This window comes from Manihot esculenta, chromosome 2 (assembly GCF_001659605.2).
Source record: "Manihot esculenta cultivar AM560-2 chromosome 2, M.esculenta_v8, whole genome shotgun sequence".
NCBI lineage: Eukaryota > Viridiplantae > Streptophyta > Magnoliopsida > Malpighiales > Euphorbiaceae > Manihot > Manihot esculenta.
The window spans coordinates 8,976,729-8,996,821 of record NC_035162.2 but is presented as its reverse complement, the minus strand read 5'-3'; the positions used below and the strand labels follow the sequence as shown (position 1 = coordinate 8,996,821).

The 20,093-nt window shown below is 33.2% G+C and overlaps 2 protein-coding genes, 1 long non-coding RNA gene and 1 other non-coding gene across 6 annotated transcripts; 3 read left to right on the top strand and 1 right to left on the bottom strand.

The window, feature by feature from the left end:
* The first annotated feature begins 3,694 nt into the window (after positions 1-3,694).
* Positions 3,695-11,827, top strand: LOC110609632 (AT-rich interactive domain-containing protein 6). 3 transcript variants are annotated; one of them, XM_021749363.2, is made up of 13 exons: positions 3,695-3,863; positions 4,213-5,608; positions 5,713-5,752; positions 7,695-7,747; positions 8,371-8,416; positions 9,308-9,400; positions 10,038-10,145; positions 10,245-10,296; positions 10,397-10,472; positions 10,600-10,666; positions 10,755-10,805; positions 11,390-11,482; positions 11,570-11,827. In XM_021749363.2, the coding sequence occupies exons 2-13, from the start codon at positions 4,221-4,223 to the stop codon at positions 11,669-11,671; spliced, it is 2,169 nt and encodes a 722-aa protein (XP_021605055.1). In that variant the 5' UTR covers positions 3,695-3,863; positions 4,213-4,220; the 3' UTR covers positions 11,672-11,827. The 3 variants fall into 3 exon arrangements, with proteins under 3 accessions (XP_021605055.1, XP_021605056.1, XP_043810062.1); XM_021749364.2 differs by having other exon boundaries at positions 4,185-5,608; XM_043954127.1 differs by lacking the exon at positions 11,570-11,827 and having other exon boundaries at positions 11,329-11,399.
* A 1,080-nt stretch (positions 11,828-12,907) lies between these two features.
* On the bottom strand, positions 12,908-16,896 carry LOC110609633 (serine/threonine-protein phosphatase 7-like). The gene is given in 6 exon segments (XM_021749365.2): positions 12,908-13,161; positions 13,276-13,383; positions 14,164-14,310; positions 14,708-15,202; positions 16,138-16,536; positions 16,539-16,896. Coding segments are annotated over 6 exon segments (1,281 nt in total). The 5' UTR covers positions 16,590-16,896; the 3' UTR covers positions 12,908-13,080.
* An 822-nt stretch (positions 16,897-17,718) lies between these two features.
* On the top strand, positions 17,719-18,745 carry LOC110609979. The gene is made up of 2 exons (XR_002487123.2): positions 17,719-18,181; positions 18,278-18,745. It is a non-coding gene; the product is annotated as an uncharacterized LOC110609979 (long non-coding RNA).
* Positions 18,746-19,227: 482 nt separating this feature from the next.
* On the top strand, positions 19,228-19,300 carry TRNAK-UUU. Its single transcript has one exon. It is a non-coding gene; the product is annotated as a tRNA-Lys (tRNA).
* The last annotated feature ends 793 nt before the right edge of the window (positions 19,301-20,093 follow it).

Genomic DNA, 20,093 nt, shown 5'->3' with positions numbered 1-20,093 from the left:
ATGATAATTTTATTTGACTAATTTAGGAGTAAATTACAAAAAATGAATAAAATATAAGAATCAAATTTAACATTTTAGCTAAAACAATAAATATAAATCTCACTGTTTAGTAAATATTATATTTACCCTCACTACATATATTTTTTATTAGTTTTTATTCTATAAAATCATTAATCCAATTCAATTCAGATTATTTTTTTAATAAAATTTTTGTTTGAAATAAAAATTTTAATTTTTTTTTAATTTGAAAATTTTTTATTTAAAAAAATAAAAAATTTATATAATTTTACAATAATTTATTTAAATTATTTTTTTAAATAAATTATGTAATACGACGGGTAAAAATGGCTAAATATTATAGCTACGACCTGTGTTTAAATTAAACCACATTTAATCCTTACATCTTTATTACCAGAAACAGACCCTCACATCTTGACTGAGAATCAAAGATTATGAAAAATTCATTAAATGAAAACTATATTCATGACACATGCAATGAATGAAAATAAATTTTGATAAAAATATCAATTTTCATCTTTATAGTTTAAATTCATCTCAGAATCATCATTAAAAATATTTAAAAAATTAAATAAAATCAAATAAATTAAATTTTATTAAGATGAAATTTAATATTTATTGGAGAAAATTTAACATTCTAGCCAATAAATTTTGTTTTTCCTTAACAGAAGGCACGTGATGAAGTTGATCCAATTAGCTATAAATTCTTGGATGGTTGTAAATTTTGAAGCCAGCTTTTGCTATATTAAATATAATTTTTAACTTTTTGTCATTTAGACAAATAGTCCAAAATGTAGTATCTTAAGCCCCGGAGAGAATTACTATTAAGCAGTAGGTTTTGCTTTTTGTTTTGGCAATACATTAGGTATGATGTGGGTAGTCCCACAGGCCCTTCCTGCGACCTTCCTATTTCTCAGATTCCTTTTCTTTTTGTCCTCTTTTACCAAGGCTGCTGCATTCCAGTTTCCCTATTATTTATATACCTGATACTACAATCATTTTGGAATAAATATGTTTTAGGACATCGAATTTCTTAAGAGAATATTTCACTTTACAAGACAAATACTACATAAAATGTTAAGATTAGGTAAAGAATGGCAAAGATGTGCATTAATTGTTTTCGTTTATGGAAAAAGTTGATGCATGTGATTCCACTTATTCTCCATTTTCTAAACCACCTTTACCCTTCACTCAATTCTTTGTTTATATTAAAAGTTTACTTGATGAGAATCATACCCTTTTGCGATCCATTTTCATTCTCAATTAACACCACACCTCTCCATTAACGTCATTCTTGTTCTTCTTCATTTCATTATGTATTTGGTATTGGTATGGAATAACTTGATTTCAAACCCTTACACTCCATCTGAATATTGCTAAGAAAGAAAAATAAATAAATATTTATTTTGACATCTCATTCTTAATTTTAAATTAGATTTAACATCCACACCATACTGCGGCAAAAGTTAAGTATACAATTAAAATTATAAATATTAAAAAGTAATTTTTTAAAAAAATTTAAAGATAAATATAAGCTCGCAATTAAAATTATAAATATTAAAAAGTGATTATTTTTTAAAAATACATATTGAGGGATAAATATTTTCAAAAATTTGAAGATAAGTCTTGCTGCACATCATCATCTTGTTTTTTTTTTTTTCACATATCTACAAAAAGAAAGTTGATAAAAAAAATCAAATAACAAATTTATATATAATATAATTAAATATTTGATAAATATTTACTCCATTAGACTTTATAATGTTGTCTTTTTTTTTTATATGTCTACAAAAAGAAAGTTGATAAAAAAGTCAAATAACAAATTTATAAATAATATAATTAAATATCTTAAAAATAATTACTCCAACATCAAGTTTTATAATAGGGTTTGCATTTTCACTTTTTAAGCCTTTTTTTTTAAACAATCAAAGTCATTAGCTATATAAATGCAGCTGTATATATTAAAAATTAATAGTTACTCTAATTTTGCTCTTTTCATAACGATTCAATTTGACTTAAAGTCAAATTATTAGATAAATTTAGTATTTTCAAAAATTGAGAAATGAGATAAATCGACACTTTGTAAATCTTCGATATTTGACACATCAAGTTTCTTTCTAATATTTTAATTAACTTTACAAAACAAGAGGACTTTGCACAAATATTGTACTTTGAGATTGAGATGGAGTTAATTCAAGGGATATGATTTCTGACTTAAATTTTCTTTTTAGTTATTAGACCTCCATAAAATGAATATTCATTCATAAAAACCATCCTGTAAGTAAATTTGCAGATTATAAAAAATTAATTGATTTCTAAAGAAAAAGATATTGCACATAACTAAATGTATTACTAAAAACTTGATTTAAAAATAAAATAAATTTGATGTGCTTAATAATATATAAGAGAGAAACAGAGTATAGGCTGAAGCTGTGGCGGCGAGCACCAAATGGGTTTCAGAGGACGCACCGGTGAGACATTGCATAGGATAACACCGGTGGATAGACGCACGCAAAGACGCGACCATTCCATGGAGCGATGACGGAGCACCGGAAAAGGACCATGCACTCACGGGAGAAGAGGTAAACAACGCTGAAATAATCCCTCCATGAAACTGTGCTGTTTTGGTGTGGGGAAAAGACAGGTGAATCGGGCAAAGGGTCATTGTGTGTGGGCGAAGAGAAAGGCAATTTAGGAATTGCAGATGAATTAAAGCATACAGTAAATGCACGTAAAAGAAGATACAATTCGAAGGCAAAAAAGACAAAACACTGTTCTCAATTGCTACTGTTCATAAACTATAGCAATTGAGAATTAAGTCATAGACAGTAACAATTGAAAACTAAGTTTTATTATATTATATATATATTGACTAAGTGTTTATAATTATGAATATTGGGTGTGTTTTAATCGTGAGTTTCACCAACATAATTCTTTCACTATTTGCATGATTTTGTTTTAAAATGTTGCACACACACATCAATGGTCCAGATAAAAGTATCCCTTATAACACACAGTTAAAAGTGCTAGGCATCGATTTGTTTCAATTTCAATAATTAAATTATTTAATTGATAAATGTCCATTAAATTATCAATATATAGTTTTTTTTATGAAATTAAGAAGAGAAAAATTTTAATATAATTAATCAAGTAAATAAATATATGTTACTTGTTGGATTAAATTTTTTAGTAGAGAATGAAAGAGTGGAAAATCAAACTTAGATCTCCAAATGAATTTTATATATTGTTAAACATTAAATCAACTAGAACTAGATTATATCATATTGATTGAAATATAAATTGATATTTTCATTGATAATGGTCTATCCATTAATAACTACATAATTATAATTAAACCAAAAAAAAAAAGTAATAGTGGGCCAAAATCCGAAAGAGACATTGTTGTTGGTAAAAGGAAATGGATAGGGCCGTTTACCCATTTGATATCCACTGATATTGGGCCGTTTATCCATTTGATATCCAAAGGAAATTATTGTTGGTTAAAGGAAATGGATCTAGCAAAAATGTCGGCGCACGTGTGGGGAATTGGAGTTTCTGATGTTTACTGTGGTAAATGGCAAGCAACGCAACGTTGTAATTGAAAGATGATTAGATCAATTAATTAATTAGGTATTATTAGTGAAAACATATAATATAAAAATAAAATAAATGTAGCTGAAAAAGGAAACAGCCGTTGAATGGCAGGACAGCCGATAATTAGGAGGGAGAATCAGAGAGGGCATGCCCTATGCTATTAGGGTTCTTCTTCTTCTTCTTCTTCTTCTTCATTGAAGCTTAAGGTTCTCTCGGTCATCCTTATACATTCTCTTTCCTTTTCATTGCAGGTAAGCTTTTCTTCTTTGCAAATTTTTGATATGCGATTTCTTCCTCAATGAAGCTACCAGATTTACGACTGCAACATCTATGCATTTTATTTTACTTTTTTTTGTGCGTTAATATTCACCAAATTAGACTAAAAATTTAGGTTTTCAACTCAAGGAATGAGAACACACATAATCTAGGGTAATTTCTAATTTTCAATGCATGCTTCAATTCATTGGACGACCTAATCCTTGTTTATTATCTTTCATTCTTTCTTTTTACGAGCATTGGAGTATTACCTTCTATTCTTTTCTTTTCTTTTCTTTTTTTTTAATTTTTTAAAGTTCTTTTCCCTTCCCCTTGCGTGCGTAGAATTAGAGATGGAAAATGCCATAGAGAATGAGGATGAATCAGCTAAGCCACTGCTACATCCTCCAGCCGGTGACATGCTAATCAAAGCACAGCCGGTTCCAGTTGAACAACTTGACCATACTTCTCCTACCCACTCTGTCCTCGGGGACCATGATGAACCAAACCACCCTGAGAATGGTATTCTTCTTCCTTCTGCAGCTCCCAATGTTAATAACGTGGAGTTGAAGTCCAGTCCACAACGGTCTCAGTCTGAGATACCTTCAAGTGATAAAGACGTCACGTTGAAGTGTAGTCTGCAACAATCTCAGACTGAGGCAGATCCTCCACAATCTCAGACCGAGGCAGCCCTCACCGATAACATGATGACGGATCCTCCACAATCTCAGACTGGGGCAGTTGAAAATGATACCAAGGCAGAGCTGAGGACCGATGCTCAACAACTTCAGACTGAGACAGTCCGCAGTGATAAAAGCCCTGAGTTGAAGACCAATGCTGAACAACCTCAGAGTGAGACAGTCCTCGATGATAAGCATGTAGAGTTGAAAACTGGTTCTCAGCATCAGTCTGAAGCAGCTTCCAATGATGACAATATGGAATTGAAGACCCCACAGGCTGAGGCCGCCTATGATGGTAATGCTGTGAACTTGACGTCCAGTCCAAAACAACATCATACTGAAGCAGCCTCCAGTGACAGAAGTGTGGAGTTGAAGGCCAGTCCGCAAAACCCTCAGGTGGAGTCAACCCCTAATTGCAATGGTATGAATTTGAGTTCTAGTCCAAAGCAACATCCGGCTGAAGAAGCCCCCTGTGACAAAAGTATGAAGTTGAAATCAGCTTCAGATGAACAACCCCAGCAAGTTTCTCCTTCCCTGACTCCTTTGGATGATGGAAAAAGTATACTCAAGCCTGAATCTGAACCCGCTACTGAGGAAAAACCTGAAGCCAATGAAACTTTTGATTGTAAATCTAAAACACATGGAATTGATGGCATCGCTGTTTCAACCAGTTATCTTGAAACGTCTAAACCTACTACAGATGCCAAACTCGAACCTTCTGAAGTACCAGAAAATAAATCTAGCCATCTTGCTTGCGTGCTTCCTAAAGAGCAAAATGAACCTGCTACACCGCAGGCAGGACCTTCAAGCATCAAAACTGAACTTGATAACAAGAGAGAATTGAAGAATATAATGAATAAAACAGATAAAGCTACACCCCAAAGTAATGGCAACTCAAGCTCAAAATACTCGTTCCTTTTGGATGATGATAATGACGGTAATGAGTCAGGAACAGAGGAGGAGCAATGGGCATTTATGAAGGAGCTTGAAAATTTCTTTAGGGAGAGGAGCATGGAATTCAAGCCTCCTAAGTTCTATGGAGAGGGATTAAATTGTCTGAAGTAAGTTTCTAGTGATCATGAAATTTCATACGTTATAATTTTTTTGAATATTTTCTTTTCATATAACAACTAGTTTGGGCTAATAATATTTGCTTGGTGATAAGGTTGTGGAGAGCTGTTATGAGACTGGGTGGCTATGATAAGGTATGCATTGTTTGCCTCAGAATCAAATTAACATTTCAAATTTCACATGCATCTTCAAATAATATTTGGACTATTAGTTGTACTTGGTTTTGAAGGTTAAGTTAAAAGCTTGATTATGTTGGAGCTAGATCAAAGCATGATGCTAATACAAGTGTGAATGAACAACATGCATACGTGCATCCATATGCATGTGCAAATACAATACATAGAACGCACTGCACACTCACACAAAAGGCTTAAGTCGGTTTCCAGAAGTTGAGTCCTATAATTAGGATCAATGACTAAAAATCCAATCTTTTGCACTTCTCTTTTTCCAATTTTATTGATCATTTTCATTTGTCATTTTAGCCTAACCTTATGATATTGATTGGTAATGATTTTGGCCAATTTAGAGGATGAGAACCATAAATATATGCTTAAAGCTTGTGAACCTACCTTAATAGGCAAGAAGAATATGGTCTACAATTTTTCTAATGTTCATAATGCAAAATATTATTTTTATTAAATTTTCTAAAATAATAATTGTTGTCAATAATTGGAAAATTTGATATAAGCAATTTTAAAAGAAAAATCAATAAATTAGTAATATTCATTTAACAGCAGGTCCAAAAATATATGATTAGATTACGATAATGGATAAGGTTGGGGATAAAATGAGAGGGTGTCAACTAAGATGCTGTGATAAATTTGGCCATGTCCGACATAAATAATCAAATTGCTCCGATACAAGGATGTGATAAAATTATTGGTGGAAGGAGTGAGGAGGGGAAAGAGGAGGCCTAAATTGATGTGGAAGGCAGTAGCGTCAGAAGATTTATAGTTGTTGAATCTTGAATGTTGATTCCAAAAGATCTCAAAAAGAGCTGAAGGGTGAAAAATTAGATCCGTATGCAATTGCAAACCCCAGGTAATTTATGATTAAGGTTTAGTTGTGGTTGCGGTTTGGTTTTGGTAACAAAAGTCCAAAGATGCAAAATGTGTGTGTGTGTGTGTGTCCACACACCAGTTCAGGTACTTATGTTGGCTTTATGCATAAATTCGATTTTTTCCCAATAAATTAGCAAACTTTATACTAATATCATAATTCATATGTTTAGAGTTTAGAATAGAATTTATAGAGTTCAAAGGATTGGTTAAAATTGAAAAAACATGCCAAGGTTTGTATTATTTTAGATATTAGGCCTTCTATTCATGACTAACTAGACAGTAATGCAGAGGTTGGATGTGAATTCTATGGAATGACCATATGATGCAAAAGTTGTAGTAATTTTTGTTAGACATCTAAGCATTGGGGAATGTTACTTAGAGGACAAAGAAGAGGAATCTTTTATCAGCTTTTGCAAGTTAGAAGATTCATCAAATTCTTTATATGAGTAAATTGATAAATGGAACTTCTTTTATATCCATAACACTGGAAATAAAGTTGATAATTTTAATTTGCTCATTAACATTTTAGGAAAAGGAAAAGAAGATAAATGAGAAGAGGAATCATATAAGAACTGTTGCAAATTTCCCTTTGCCTTCCTTTTTGTCATGGTCAATTCTGTTCTGTTTAATAGTAGTATCCATGTAGGCTTCTTTTATATCCATAACACTGAGAACAATGTTAATAATTTTAGTTTGCTCATTAACTATTTATGAAATGGAAAAAGGAGAAATGAGAAGAGGAATCATAAGACTAGTTGCAAATTTGTCTTTGCATTCTTTCTATTCAGAAATTTCATGGTCGTGTGTGTCCTGTTTAATAGTTGTATCTATTATTGACTTCTTCTAGAGATGAATCTTTAGAATAGAGAGAGATAATTCTCTTGTTTTGTCAATTTAGTTTTATTGTACATTTCTAGGCCTTCTATATTCTGCATGGGAATTTTTTTCTCCTGAAATTTTAATATCCTTGGACTTTGTGTCTAATGTGCTCACAACATTTCCTCTGATTGTGTAGGTGACATCATGTAAGCTGTGGCGGCAAGTGGGAGAATCCTTTAAACCCCCAAAGTAAGGAACATTTGCGTTCTGGTTACTTTTGAGTTTGTTGAACCAATAAATGTTGTTATATTATTGATACATTAGCTGTTTGTTGTTTGTGCAGTACTCATGGAGGCAATCATAAAAATAAGAAAAAACGTTATGTGCTTGCATATATGTATTATGAAGATGCCTGCTACACCCTAAAACCTACATATGCACAAATAATTTCTGGAAAATCTGAAAATCCTACATACCTTAATCCCCAGATTTAAAGAAAATATATCACTAGGGCAGAGCATTTTACTGGCTTGATGCCTATCTGAACAATAGAAACTGAATTGACATAGAACTTAAATCGAATCAAACCAATAATAGAGAAGAAATTGAACCAAACCAAACCGATATAAAATCTTGTGGCCTAAGACACTTGATGGAAAGGAGTATTAGTCACAGATATGTTGAGGAAGCTAAGGAATGCAGTAACTGATCTCATTTCCATATACTTGCACTATGGATTATTGTTTTTAATTGAGAGTTGTTATTAGCCACTAATAAATGGTGGAGACTGTACTATGACATGTTTACCTCGTGGTGTTTGAATTTTATTGTCTACATGCTTAACATTTGAGCCCTTGTTTTCCTTTCTGCAGGACATGTACTACTGTTTCATGGACATTTCGAGGGTTTTATGAGAAGGTGATTCTGGATGGCAAATTTCTGCATTTTCTGAACTTTCTTTTATTTATTATTCCTGCATGGTTTATTTATGTAAACATTTGGTGGTCTGAATCTTCCACAAACATTCTACATATATTTTATTATCTGAAGTTATGAACCAAATATTGAGGTGGTGTCTTGTCTTCCAACTTAGTTGTAAAGTTATAATCATATTTCTAATGAGAAATGTAAAATATGTAAACAAGGATTTACGTTGAGAAGTCAAACAATTTGTTAGAGATTATTTTTAATGAAATTTTTTATAAAGAAAAGTCAGTAATGGTGAAGTCGAGTGCCTAAGAAATTGATAAGGTAAGGAACAGATTGCTGACTTTAGGGAGAAAAATAGGAATGTGAGTCCACTAAAAACACAGAAATTGCCAAAAAAGAAAAAAAGTAGGGAGGCAGAAAAAAATGGTAGTTGTAAAGTATTTAGGAGGAGACTAGAAGAGAGAAAATAATTTTGGAAAACTAAAAAAGTGAAAAAGATAATATGGCCCATCAGATGTGGGTGCATGATGAAGGGCTTGTGTCCATTTATCATGTCCTGTATGAGTACCTTGGCTGCACTTTGACAGCATAGAGGCAATGCATATGAAAGTCAACATCTTGGTTTCTAACTGCATGAAATACAAATGTTTTGATTGGAAATTTGGAATTATGAAAAATGGGATTTATAAGTTCAACAGCTAGATCATTTCCAGCTATAACTTTGTGCAAATTCATGAAATTTTCCATATATCCCTTGGATATTCCCCTTTAGCTTCAACTGTTTGCCAATAAATATATTTTACATGCTTGTTTCCTATGCCAAATTTGAGTTCAAATGATTTCACACATGATAACATATGGTATTGTCTATTTTTTCAGGCACTTCTTGATTATGAAAGACATAAAACATGTGGTGATGAGCTTAATGTCCCCCTTAGTTCCAACTCAGAGCCCATGAGTGTTGACAGTCAGGTAAAGTTTTAATTTAACATATTGGACTGATTGAATATTTTATAATCAAAACTTTTGGTTGTTGCTTTCTTTGCTATAGGGTGGTAGCATGTTTAGTGCCATTTTACAATGTTAGGCTGGTTGTAGTTTATTAGTAAGGAGAACCAAGAGAGATCTATCCATAATTTGTCAAATGGAGATATGGTTAAAGTTTCCTTGGCTGTCTATCCTTGGTCGGTCTCTTTTGGTTGATGCCTCATCAAATTGAGCCAGTCTTCCAATCTGATTTTTGTTGAAAACTAAAACATTTTACTGCGAACTCAACATTTTAATAGTTTGATGGTTTCTAGAATCTCTTTTGGACCATATCTGCATTTTAACTTTGGCAGAATAGACAATGTTGTGGGTGCTCCCGTTATTATTTTTGGTACAATTAACTTCTTGTTATTTTATAATGGCCATTTAAATAGTTTATTTTTGTACTAGGGTGCATCTTTGTTGGCCTTAACTGATTTTCACTTAATCCACATTAAATTTATTAATTTGAACAAGTTGGTTGATTTACATCTCTTAACAATAGGACTTCCAATTCTTTTTCCCCCTTTCCCCTTAACCATTGCCTTTGCAAGCATTCTTTATATTTGCTGATAACAATCAGGCACCTGGCTCGGGTAGAGCACGGAGAGATGCTGCGGCACGTGCAATGCAGGGTTGGCACTCACAACGTCTTCTTGGTAATGGAGAAGTTAGTGATCCTATCATTAAGGTATGTTGTAATTAATACCGTTTGTTGTTCACTGATCTGTGTATATTCTTATCAGCATGGTATATTTTTATAAACAATAAGAGGTTTCTGTATTTCCAGGATAAGAATTCTCTCTCTTTGCAAAAGCGTGAAAAACAGCTTAAAAGCCTTGGTAAGTAACTGGATTATTATTTTCTTATTGATGATAGATTATTCCTCTTGCATACAACAGCTTAAACCTGTTCCCAATTGGGATCTTTATGGTAACTCAGGTTTACTTAAACGCAAGAAACCTTCATACATGGAACATGCTGTCAAAGCTGCACGCACCAAAACATCCAAACCACAGTTAAGATCTGTTACTGGTTTAACTGTATCTGTTATAAGGTTTATTGGAGTTGAGAAATGATGTCTTTACAAGTATAATGCAAGGTAGTGCTGATTCAATATGTTAATGTTTTGTGATTGTTACTAGATTGGATGTAGATGTGATTGACCTTGGACCTCCAGCTGATTGGGTGAAGATCAATGTACAGAGAACAGTAAGTTCCCATATAATTGTTTGAATGGAAGGCAATAGTAAACTAAATCTGTAGAATTTCTTACTTGAATTGAAAAATTATGTTACAGAAAGATTGCTTCGAGGTATATGCTTTAGTACCAGGGCTCCTTCGAGAGGAAGTAAGTAACTGAATCTTAGTTTTATTTTTCTGTCACTGATATCTTCTTCATTATTTCCTTTTGGAATGTACTTGTCTAGTATCACAAAATCATCAAATAATGCTCACCTGATTAGAGTCCCCTCTTATGAGGTACAACTAGAGGTTGCATAAGCCGTTTTGGGTGCTTAGTCAACTATTTTGTTAGATTAGTTATGCTCTAGCAGATACCTATTCGGTGCCACCATTTCAATGTTTGGCAGTATGAAGGGCATCAGCTTCTGTTATGGCTAGGTACAATCGTGGAGTCAAATGAACGGCTTACTCATGCATGAGCGTGTGGCCTTATCCATGAATAGCGTCCTAAATTGTTTTCACCTTTGATGAGAATGTGTGTATAGATGCGAGAAAGCAGCCCATGAGGGTGGTTGTTGTTGGATTGAAAAGGTTGATGGAAGCAAAGTTTTATTTGTTAAATTATGTATAAACAAGGCAGTTGCTAATAATCCCGATATATAATTCGTGTTTAACGTTTTGCTTCCTAGCAAAGCTTGAATGCTTGTGCTTCAGCTAAAGTACTTGCATGACATTATTTTCCAAACTCAGGTGCGAGTTCAATCAGATCCAGCAGGACGATTGGTTGTCAGTGGTGAACCTGAGCATCCTGATAATCCCTGGGGTGTCACACCCTTCAGAAAGGTAAGAGTTTTATCTCAAGAATAGACATGAACTTTCCTTATCAAGTCACCAAGACACTTTTTTTTCTTTCTTCTTCTTTTTGGGCAGGTGGTTAGCTTACCCTCTAGGATTGACCCGCATCAAACTTCAGCTGTGGTAACCCTGCATGGACAACTATTTGTGCGTGTCCCATTTGAGCAGTCGGAGTAGATAGGAGTTTCACAAATGTCTAACATTGTACAAGTGGTTGTGAGGTTAGGGCGTATAGCTAATTTAACTGCACCTCACATTCTCAGTTTTGAACTCTGATGTATGAGACTTGTAATTGATTATTGTCATTTCGCAATATTATTAATATTTACCTAATTAGCGTCTCGTGTTCTTTTTTCTTGGAGTAGATTACTCCCATATTCTTACAGAGTCATCCTCGCAAGCCCTTCAATCAATTTCTTTTTATCATTATATTACTTCCATTTTACAGATTTTGAAACATGTGTAACTAAGCATCCATAATGAATTAAAATTAAAACATTTGAAATGTGCAACATTTTCACATCTAAAACTAAGCTCATAGACGCATCAATTTGAAGGAAAGAAAACAAGAAGTCTTGAAGTTTGGCGTAATTCTTGCACACTGAATTTATACGGAAGTATTCATTCACCTATAAATCTCCCAGGGGATTATTTTTCTCCGCAAGCTCTTGCCCAATTTTAATATATTTTTATTTTATTTTTTATAAAATCTGAAGATGAAGTTTTAATCTTTAGCCCACTTTAATCTGATTTTTAAAATAATAATAATAATAAAATATTGCTGTATTTGAAAATAAAATAAGAAACATTAAAGAAAAGAAAATCCTTAAAGCGAACACCAGGTACGCTCTCCTGCATATGAGCAACGAACATGGCATTTGCTTGCATGGCAACCATGCCTCATCCACATTCTTCAGTTTTTTTTTTTCCCAAGCACATTTTTCAGTTGAAATACCCAATTCCCGCTTTGTGCGGATATGCTTAGGCCCTAGTCCATCCCTATTCTCACCTTCGTAAAATGTATATTGAAACAAACACACAAACCTAGACACACCTACACTCAACGATTACAATATAGGAGAGAAAAATATATCAAAAAATATGTAACGTGATTCGATTGTAATCTTTACATCCATTGGTAAAACAAAAAAATAAAATTTCAAAATGTAATAAAAAAAACATAACACAATCTCTCAAAATTTTCAAATCATAATCTCAGTATATTTATCGAAAATCTCACAACGAACAGTGGAATATAAAACAAATCATCCAGCAGCAATTAAGACCTAAGGTCACCAACAGGTATAACCTCCTAAGAAATAGATTTTTTTTTTTCAAAAAAAAAATCATTTTGTACCCAAATTTAACTTTTTCTTGGAAACACAAAGGACACAACAAATTTAACACATCATACAACAAAAAAATAAACATTGTATAAGTTATCTGTATATATTCCACATAACAAGCAGATAGTAAAAAACTAATTGAAGTAACAAATAATTGACACACAACAAAATCATGGAGAGAATACATCTACAACTAGAAAATTTGCCGACTCTCCAATATTAAAAACCTGTGATGGTCTTTTATGTAGCAGTTACCATCGAAGCCAAGTCTAATTCTTCATCAGAATCAATCACATCTTCATAGTCATAATAGGCGTTCACCTGTAAACAATAATCAATTCCTTAACTAATTGAGAGAACATACTTAAGACAGGAAAAAAATAATGAAAAGAACAACTTCGTCATTTCTAATAGAAGACCAATAAAAGTCCATACCTCTGGTCTTGGCGCAGTTGCTTCAAAACTATGGAACTCTGGGTCATCAAAATTAGGGGGTTTTAAAACTATATATGCCCCTTTATTGTTATATCTCTCCTCTGTTGCCTGTGTAGCAAATTAAAAAATTAGTTTGGTAATGTAATTCAGTTATCAAAAGATGGAGATTACAGTATCAATAATAGTTGCATGTATCCATTAGTTTCATTTGTCAAAACCTTTTGTCGGTCATTTGAAATTCAGAAACATTAGGAACTAATTCCAATATTATTTAAATCCAAGAAATAGAAGAGTGGTTTATAGACATTGATCTAATGGTTGTGACACATTCTTTGGGAAGAAAGCAATTACAACAATCAGCAATTAGACTTCAGATAGCAACACATGTCAATATCAACAACTGTTCCAAGTTCCAACAAAGAAATACTACATTCACATGCCCAACCAAACCTATTATGGACCTATATTGCAGACCCTGGTATTTCCATTACCAACATCCTACCTACTGAACTATTACAAACTCAGTGAAAATTTTGGTTTTGAACATGAATTTCTACATTCAAGCCCATGAGAAATCTACAAATATAACCAACTATGACTTTCAGAAACATGCTTCTATTCGATTCAAATCCAAGTAATGAAGTCCAGTACAAATATTAGACATATCTCAACAAAAACGGAAAACTCCCCTTCCTTTACTTGAATGTACCACAATAAAAACATTGACATCGAACTTTTCCAGCTCTGATATCTTTTTGGCCTGAGGAGAACTATATGAAGAGGACACATACACACGTAATACAAAAATATCAAATCCTTAATATACAAGCAAAACAACATCCTCGGTGCTAAACAAAGGATGCTATATCAAGGAGAATTCAAGCAAACCTGAAATTGTGGGTAGTCTGGAGCACTAAACACAGTAATTAGCTTCCCTGACTCTACAACATGATCTATGGTGTACCCTTCATCCATCCCTGCAAGACCAGGCCTCTTTTCTCTTGCATCAGGACCTTCATGGGATCTGATTATTAGCTATGGCAACAACAACAAACCATGATTCTGATATCAGTTTTCTAACATTTTCTTCCCAAGCAACTATCCAAAGTAATTAGTACAATGTCAACTTGGGAAGTACAATGAAAAGCACATGCAGGAAAGAGAGACAGAGAGAGAGAAACACATATAGCATTAATCACATGCTTGCAAAATCATTGTCAGCACCATGAAAGAACTGAAGTTCTATCATACTCATATTTCAAGTTTAGAATTAAGATATGGAGTATATTCTCTAAATTTTGCTAGACTTAGTAACTCTTGTTTAGAATTGAAAGAGAAATAAGTAACCAAAATCATCCAATAGCATGCCAAAGTTGATAGGGATTGTAAAACAACTACAACAGCTTAAAAGAAAATCCAAACACGGCACAACCTTTAGATGGAACTTTTTCAAAAATTCTTCAGTACAATCAGGTCCCCACAATAGACCAATGCCTCTTTCTTTATTAGGTGAAAGTCCTGGTCTCATTGTTGGATCAGACCATAAAACATCACCAGGAATCAGATTCAAACCTTCCCATGGTGGGTCAAGCACTGATCTTCGAGCTGTGGACAATTCCTGAAAAGAACCAAGGGTTAAAGGGACGGCCCCAGGATCAAGAATTATTCTTCGGTTCTTCTTTCCTTTAGATCTCTTTGATTGGGGGATGGCAACACTGCGGAAAAGTCCTCCATGAGCAGTGTATACATGGCCAGCTATAACAGAGGCCAAGGGAAGCCCTTCAAAGCATCCCAAACACTTCCTATATACATGCTTACCTTTATCACCGTACTTTGCCAAAACTTCCTTCTCAAAGCCATAAACAGATGTACAATACTTGGATTCATGATTGCCACGGAGGAGATACACTCTCTGAGGCAAAAAGACCTAAGCAAAATATTGTCCCATAGATATTATTTGATAGCAAGGAAGAAGCAAAGGTCAAATTTTTTTAAGCAAAAAATAAGCAGTTTGTATCCTGAATTGAAGTTAACAATTGTTGGACAAAAAAAAAACCGAGTACATTACTGAAGTACAAGAGTTAACAGAGAATAAGTAAGTCATAGACAAAGCAGATAAGTAAACTAAATTAGAAGTCAAATGATTTTTTAAATAAAACAATTACTACAAAGCCTAGAATCTAGCAATCTGATCCATAAAATAGACTTGCATTAGATTATATTTCCCCTTTTTTCTGCAGAAGATTAAACCTGACTCTTAATAATTGTTCCCAGTTCTACATTGTTTGTTTACAAAACATTGTGAAGAAATTAATCTAGCAATATCTATTTAAGTAAAAAATTTTGTGGAAGTGCATTATAACGTAAGATCATAAAAAAATAAAGAGAATTCCATCTAGCTAGATCTTCATTTCATTAGAAAGAATCTGCTTTGTCTTAAAAATCTCTTTCATTTCTTTGATGAATTGAAATGATACAAAAGATTGTTTCTCATCTCAGATCAATTTTAGATCAAGGCAAATTGCAGAAATAATTCAGCTTCTCTTGTAACTCTCCAATAAGTTTTGTAGTTCACTGTATGTTCGAAGTCAATATCTTATACTAACTTGAGCTATGGAGCGAATATGTCATAGTTTTCTTGCATGAAATAAGATACAGGAATTGAATTCAGACACTTGTCCAAAAAAAGAAATTCAGGAGAAGGATAAAAGCGGCAGAGAATACAGAGAGCATTAGTGGATGCATGAAGATATGTCATTTATCAACTGATGTGAGAAGAAGCATCCGAATACTCGACAAGTCTAAAGAGATAGAGAAGGTGAAATCTAGAATTATACAGAGAGAAGCACTATAAAGTGTTACCTTCCAAGCTAACAAGAGCAAGAAGGTCTCGAGACCCCAAGCGCCTCGGTCAACATAATCACCATTGAAGACAAAGAAGCGATTATGAGAAGGGAATCCAGCATCCTGCAAGAGGAAAAGAAGGTCATGGAGTTGGCCATGAACGTCTCCAACAACGAGAACAGCGGAATCAGGAAGCGAAAGGCAATCGTCAATTTTGACGCAATTTGGCTCCTTGTGAAGGATCTTGGAAGCGGTGAGGACGAGAGAGTCGAAGACAGAAACAGGCAAGACGGATGGCAAATCTGAAGGAGGGAGATTTCTGGAAGACCAGTCCAAGGCAGAGGAGAAATGTCGAATCCAATCGAGGGTGAGCTTGGCATCGGAAGGCCAAGAGAGAGGAATGTCAACTGGCGGTGAAGAGGAGGTGATGGTGGAGGAGGAGGAGCAGCAGGCGGTGGTCGCGGCTTCATCCGGTGAATTTTGTGCGGGGATCGATTTTGGATCCGGTGGGGAAGAAGCTGATGACATGTAAAATATGGTTTTGTTAATTTCAGATATTTTCCTCTTTATTTTTATTTTTAAGGAGGAAAAATCTGCAGAAAACCCTAAGAAACCAACTACAATTTGGGGATAGTGATGAAGTCTGGCAAAGTGCAGATGTGGGAAAGCTACGAGAAAGCTGAGCTGTGCTTAACTCAGCATTAACGAATCACGTTAAAACATCAAACTTTTTTTAAAAAAACGTTTAGTTTAATTTGTTTTGATCAACCCCATCTTCAGCTCGTGCCGATGCTATTCACTGATATCCAAGTCTCGAGTAATACTTTGAGGGAAAAAAAAAAAAAAAAAAAAAAGATAGTACTGAACTGTTCATGTATAATGAAAATGTGAATGCAAATATATTGTATAAAAAAAAAATTGAATAGCAATTAGGAAGCTTTATAAATAAAAGTCTTAGTCAACTAGTCTCCAAATTTGTTTGACAAATAGTCGAGTTAGGAGGCTTGAATATGCATGAGAATGAGCTTATGGATTGTGGAAAGCAGACGTGTACATGCTGACAGAAGTAATTTTATGTTATTTTCTGTTGATTTTAAAAAAAATAATAATAATTCAAGTGCAAAAATTTCTTCCAATCTAATAGACAAAAAAAACTAATCTAAAAACATGGATATAACTAATTCTATAGCATCCATTATTATTTATTTATCATTTTATTATAAATTTAATTTTCTATATATTCTTCGCTTCACATAATTTATTTTATAAAAAAATAATTTAAATAAATTTTTATAAAATTTTATATAATTTTATTTTTTAATTACAAATTTTAGAAATTAATTAATAAATAAAATTTTATATTCAATAACAATAAATTTAATAAAAAATAAATAAACTGAATTAAATTTCAGTAAAATTTTTTATTTCAGGATTTCTGTAAAATTGTGCCCCATTATTAACGATTCTAATTTCTACCCAACAATATCTACACGGCGGATTTTCTCATCCAATAAGTCATGCCGCCATCATATCAATCTGCTCATTTTCGAAAGATGATTTGAAATTAAAAAAAAAAAATATTTAAATTGAAGTCTGCCGTTGAATAGTCAATTGAATCCTCTCATTTTCCAATTTCCTACCATCATCGACCAAAATAAATTTCTTAACCGCTATTTAAATTATATGAGAAGCAGTTAGTTGCCCAAATCACTTGTTGATTGGAAGTCAATTTGGCCTTTATTCTAAACCTATTTTAGTTGAGTCACCTAATTTGAAAAGGAACACTACCATTTCTCTTCCTCGGGCTGCCATTATAATTATATTTGTGAATTAAACTAATCCAACTTATAATCTAACCGTATCCACGCTAAACACATTTGATGTTCCCCACCATAACAAATATAAACCTTTGTTTTTTCCACGCCTCTCTTCGTCTTCCAAAAATGAGTCCTTTGATGATGGGTTACTCCAAAATAAGGAGGAGATGCCATGGAGCAGCTGCAGCTGGCAGAGGTTTCAGGCTAAACCCAAAAAGATTTTCAGTTCAAACTCTACGTACCAGGTTCTTCTACCTGTTCAAACTCTTCACTACATGCAAATCTTCGTATGGCCATGCTGTACAGTCTTTGAAGAGAGGTATGAGTAGATATAATCATAGTGTCAGGAGAAAGAGAAGCGGCAACAGCAAGAGGGGTTTAGTGGTGGAGGTTTCCGGCTATAACTCCGGTCGAGGTGACTGCAGAATGAGGACGTTCGGACGCTCTAATTCTTTTTATTCTGAAGCCATTGCAGACTGTTTGGAGTTCATCAAGGGGTCCTCCCTTTCTGTGGAGCAGAAACAAGTATGCGCAAGATAGAGCATTGGTTATACTATGATGATTTTTGTATAAAAGGGTATGTGCTGTTTGTTTTTGGCGATCAACTATTCATTGTGTTACTGTGTTAGGACTGCTTTGAAACTTGATCCTTCATGTATTTTTTTATTCGACCTTGGATCCTCTCTGTTCTTTCTCTGTAATGTGTATACATGTTATCTGCCATGAATTTTCTTAGGAAAAAGGAAATTAAGGTTTGAGACGTATTAATTATCTCAGGGTATCTAAATTTATTATCTATTTATTTGTTGTATCGTACTAGAATTTCACCAAATAAAATAAATATATTCAATAAAATAAATATATTCGATTAAAAATGCATCATTGAAATTTTTAAAAAATTTATTAGTTTATTTTTTTTTCAAATCACTTAATTAAAATATTTTTTTATTAAAAATATAGTTAATTGTCTTAAATTTTTATTTGTTTAATTTTTATAATTTTAATCATCTATATTATTTAATTTTTATAATTATAGATAGAATTAATTGACTAACATTTTTCAATAAAAAAAGCTAGAGTCTAATTTTATAAAATAAAGTAAGAGTTTAATTGAATAATTTTAAAAAGGATAAATTAATGAATTTTTAAAAATTCTCCTATCATATCAGTCATGCTAAAATAGCAGCACGTGTGTCACATGCTGCCAGCTCTGATCTCCCGCCATCCGTTTGTGCGGGCTAATTTAAATTAAACACCTTTATATATTATTAAGTGGCAGTTAAACAGCAAGGCCGTCTTAGCTCAGCTGGTAGAGCGCATGGCTTTTAACCATGTGGTCGTGGGTTCGATTCCCACAGACGGCGATTTTGTTTATAAAGTGTTTGGCTTTATGAGATAGTTGGGAAAGTTACCAGATTAATCAGCTTTGTTGTGTTGTTGTGTTACATAATATTACTGGTCTTTTTACCTATATTAGCATGTTATTATTTAATTTTGGGTAAACTGTAATTTAGTCCCTCTGATTTAGTGAAATATAACGTTTCGTCCCTCTGTTTTAAAAAACCTTTAATTTAATCATTCACATTTAAAAAAACTGTAAAATAATCCCTACCGTCAAATTTTCAGTTAACCTTCTGTTTATTTTAATAAAAATGACAAAATTACCCTTAAGTAAAAAAACTCAATCAAATAGAATTCCCTCCATTTCCCCTCTTCCCCTCCTAAACCACATTTCTTCGTCAACCACACACAACCCAACAATCATGGTTTAAGTGGAAAAGAATGCTTCAAGAGTGGAGAAGAGGAAAAAACGAAAACCTGCAATTAGCAGCAATGGCGGCAAGTCCATCAGTAGAGAAATTGTCACACCCAAACCCAAAACTGTAAAGATGGATATGACCAGGAAAACTGACAGAACCTCCCCTGATATTTATAATATAAAAACAGGTAACCTGCTATAATTCCAAAACATTAAGCATAAAAGAGAAAAACTGATAGTTAGACCTGTCAATTCATAAAATATTTACAAAATACATTTTCCACTAGGCTGTACAATCTATACATGATCTATCAAAAGTACAAAAAGAAAAGACAAAAAAAAACTTAGGATTAGTCCGGCCTCCTCTAGACTCTGAGTGGACGATATGGAAGGAAGGA

Coding starts and splice junctions, on each gene's coding strand:
- LOC110609632 (XM_021749363.2), top strand. CDS start 4,221: ATGGAAAATGCCATAGAGAATGAGGATGAATCAGCTAAGCCACTGCTA. Junction 10,297..10,396: donor AAAACAGCTTAAAAGCCTTG/GTAAGTAACTGG, acceptor ATGGTAACTCAG/GTTTACTTAAACGCAAGAAA. Junction 10,806..11,389: donor CAGGGCTCCTTCGAGAGGAA/GTAAGTAACTGA, acceptor TTCCAAACTCAG/GTGCGAGTTCAATCAGATCC.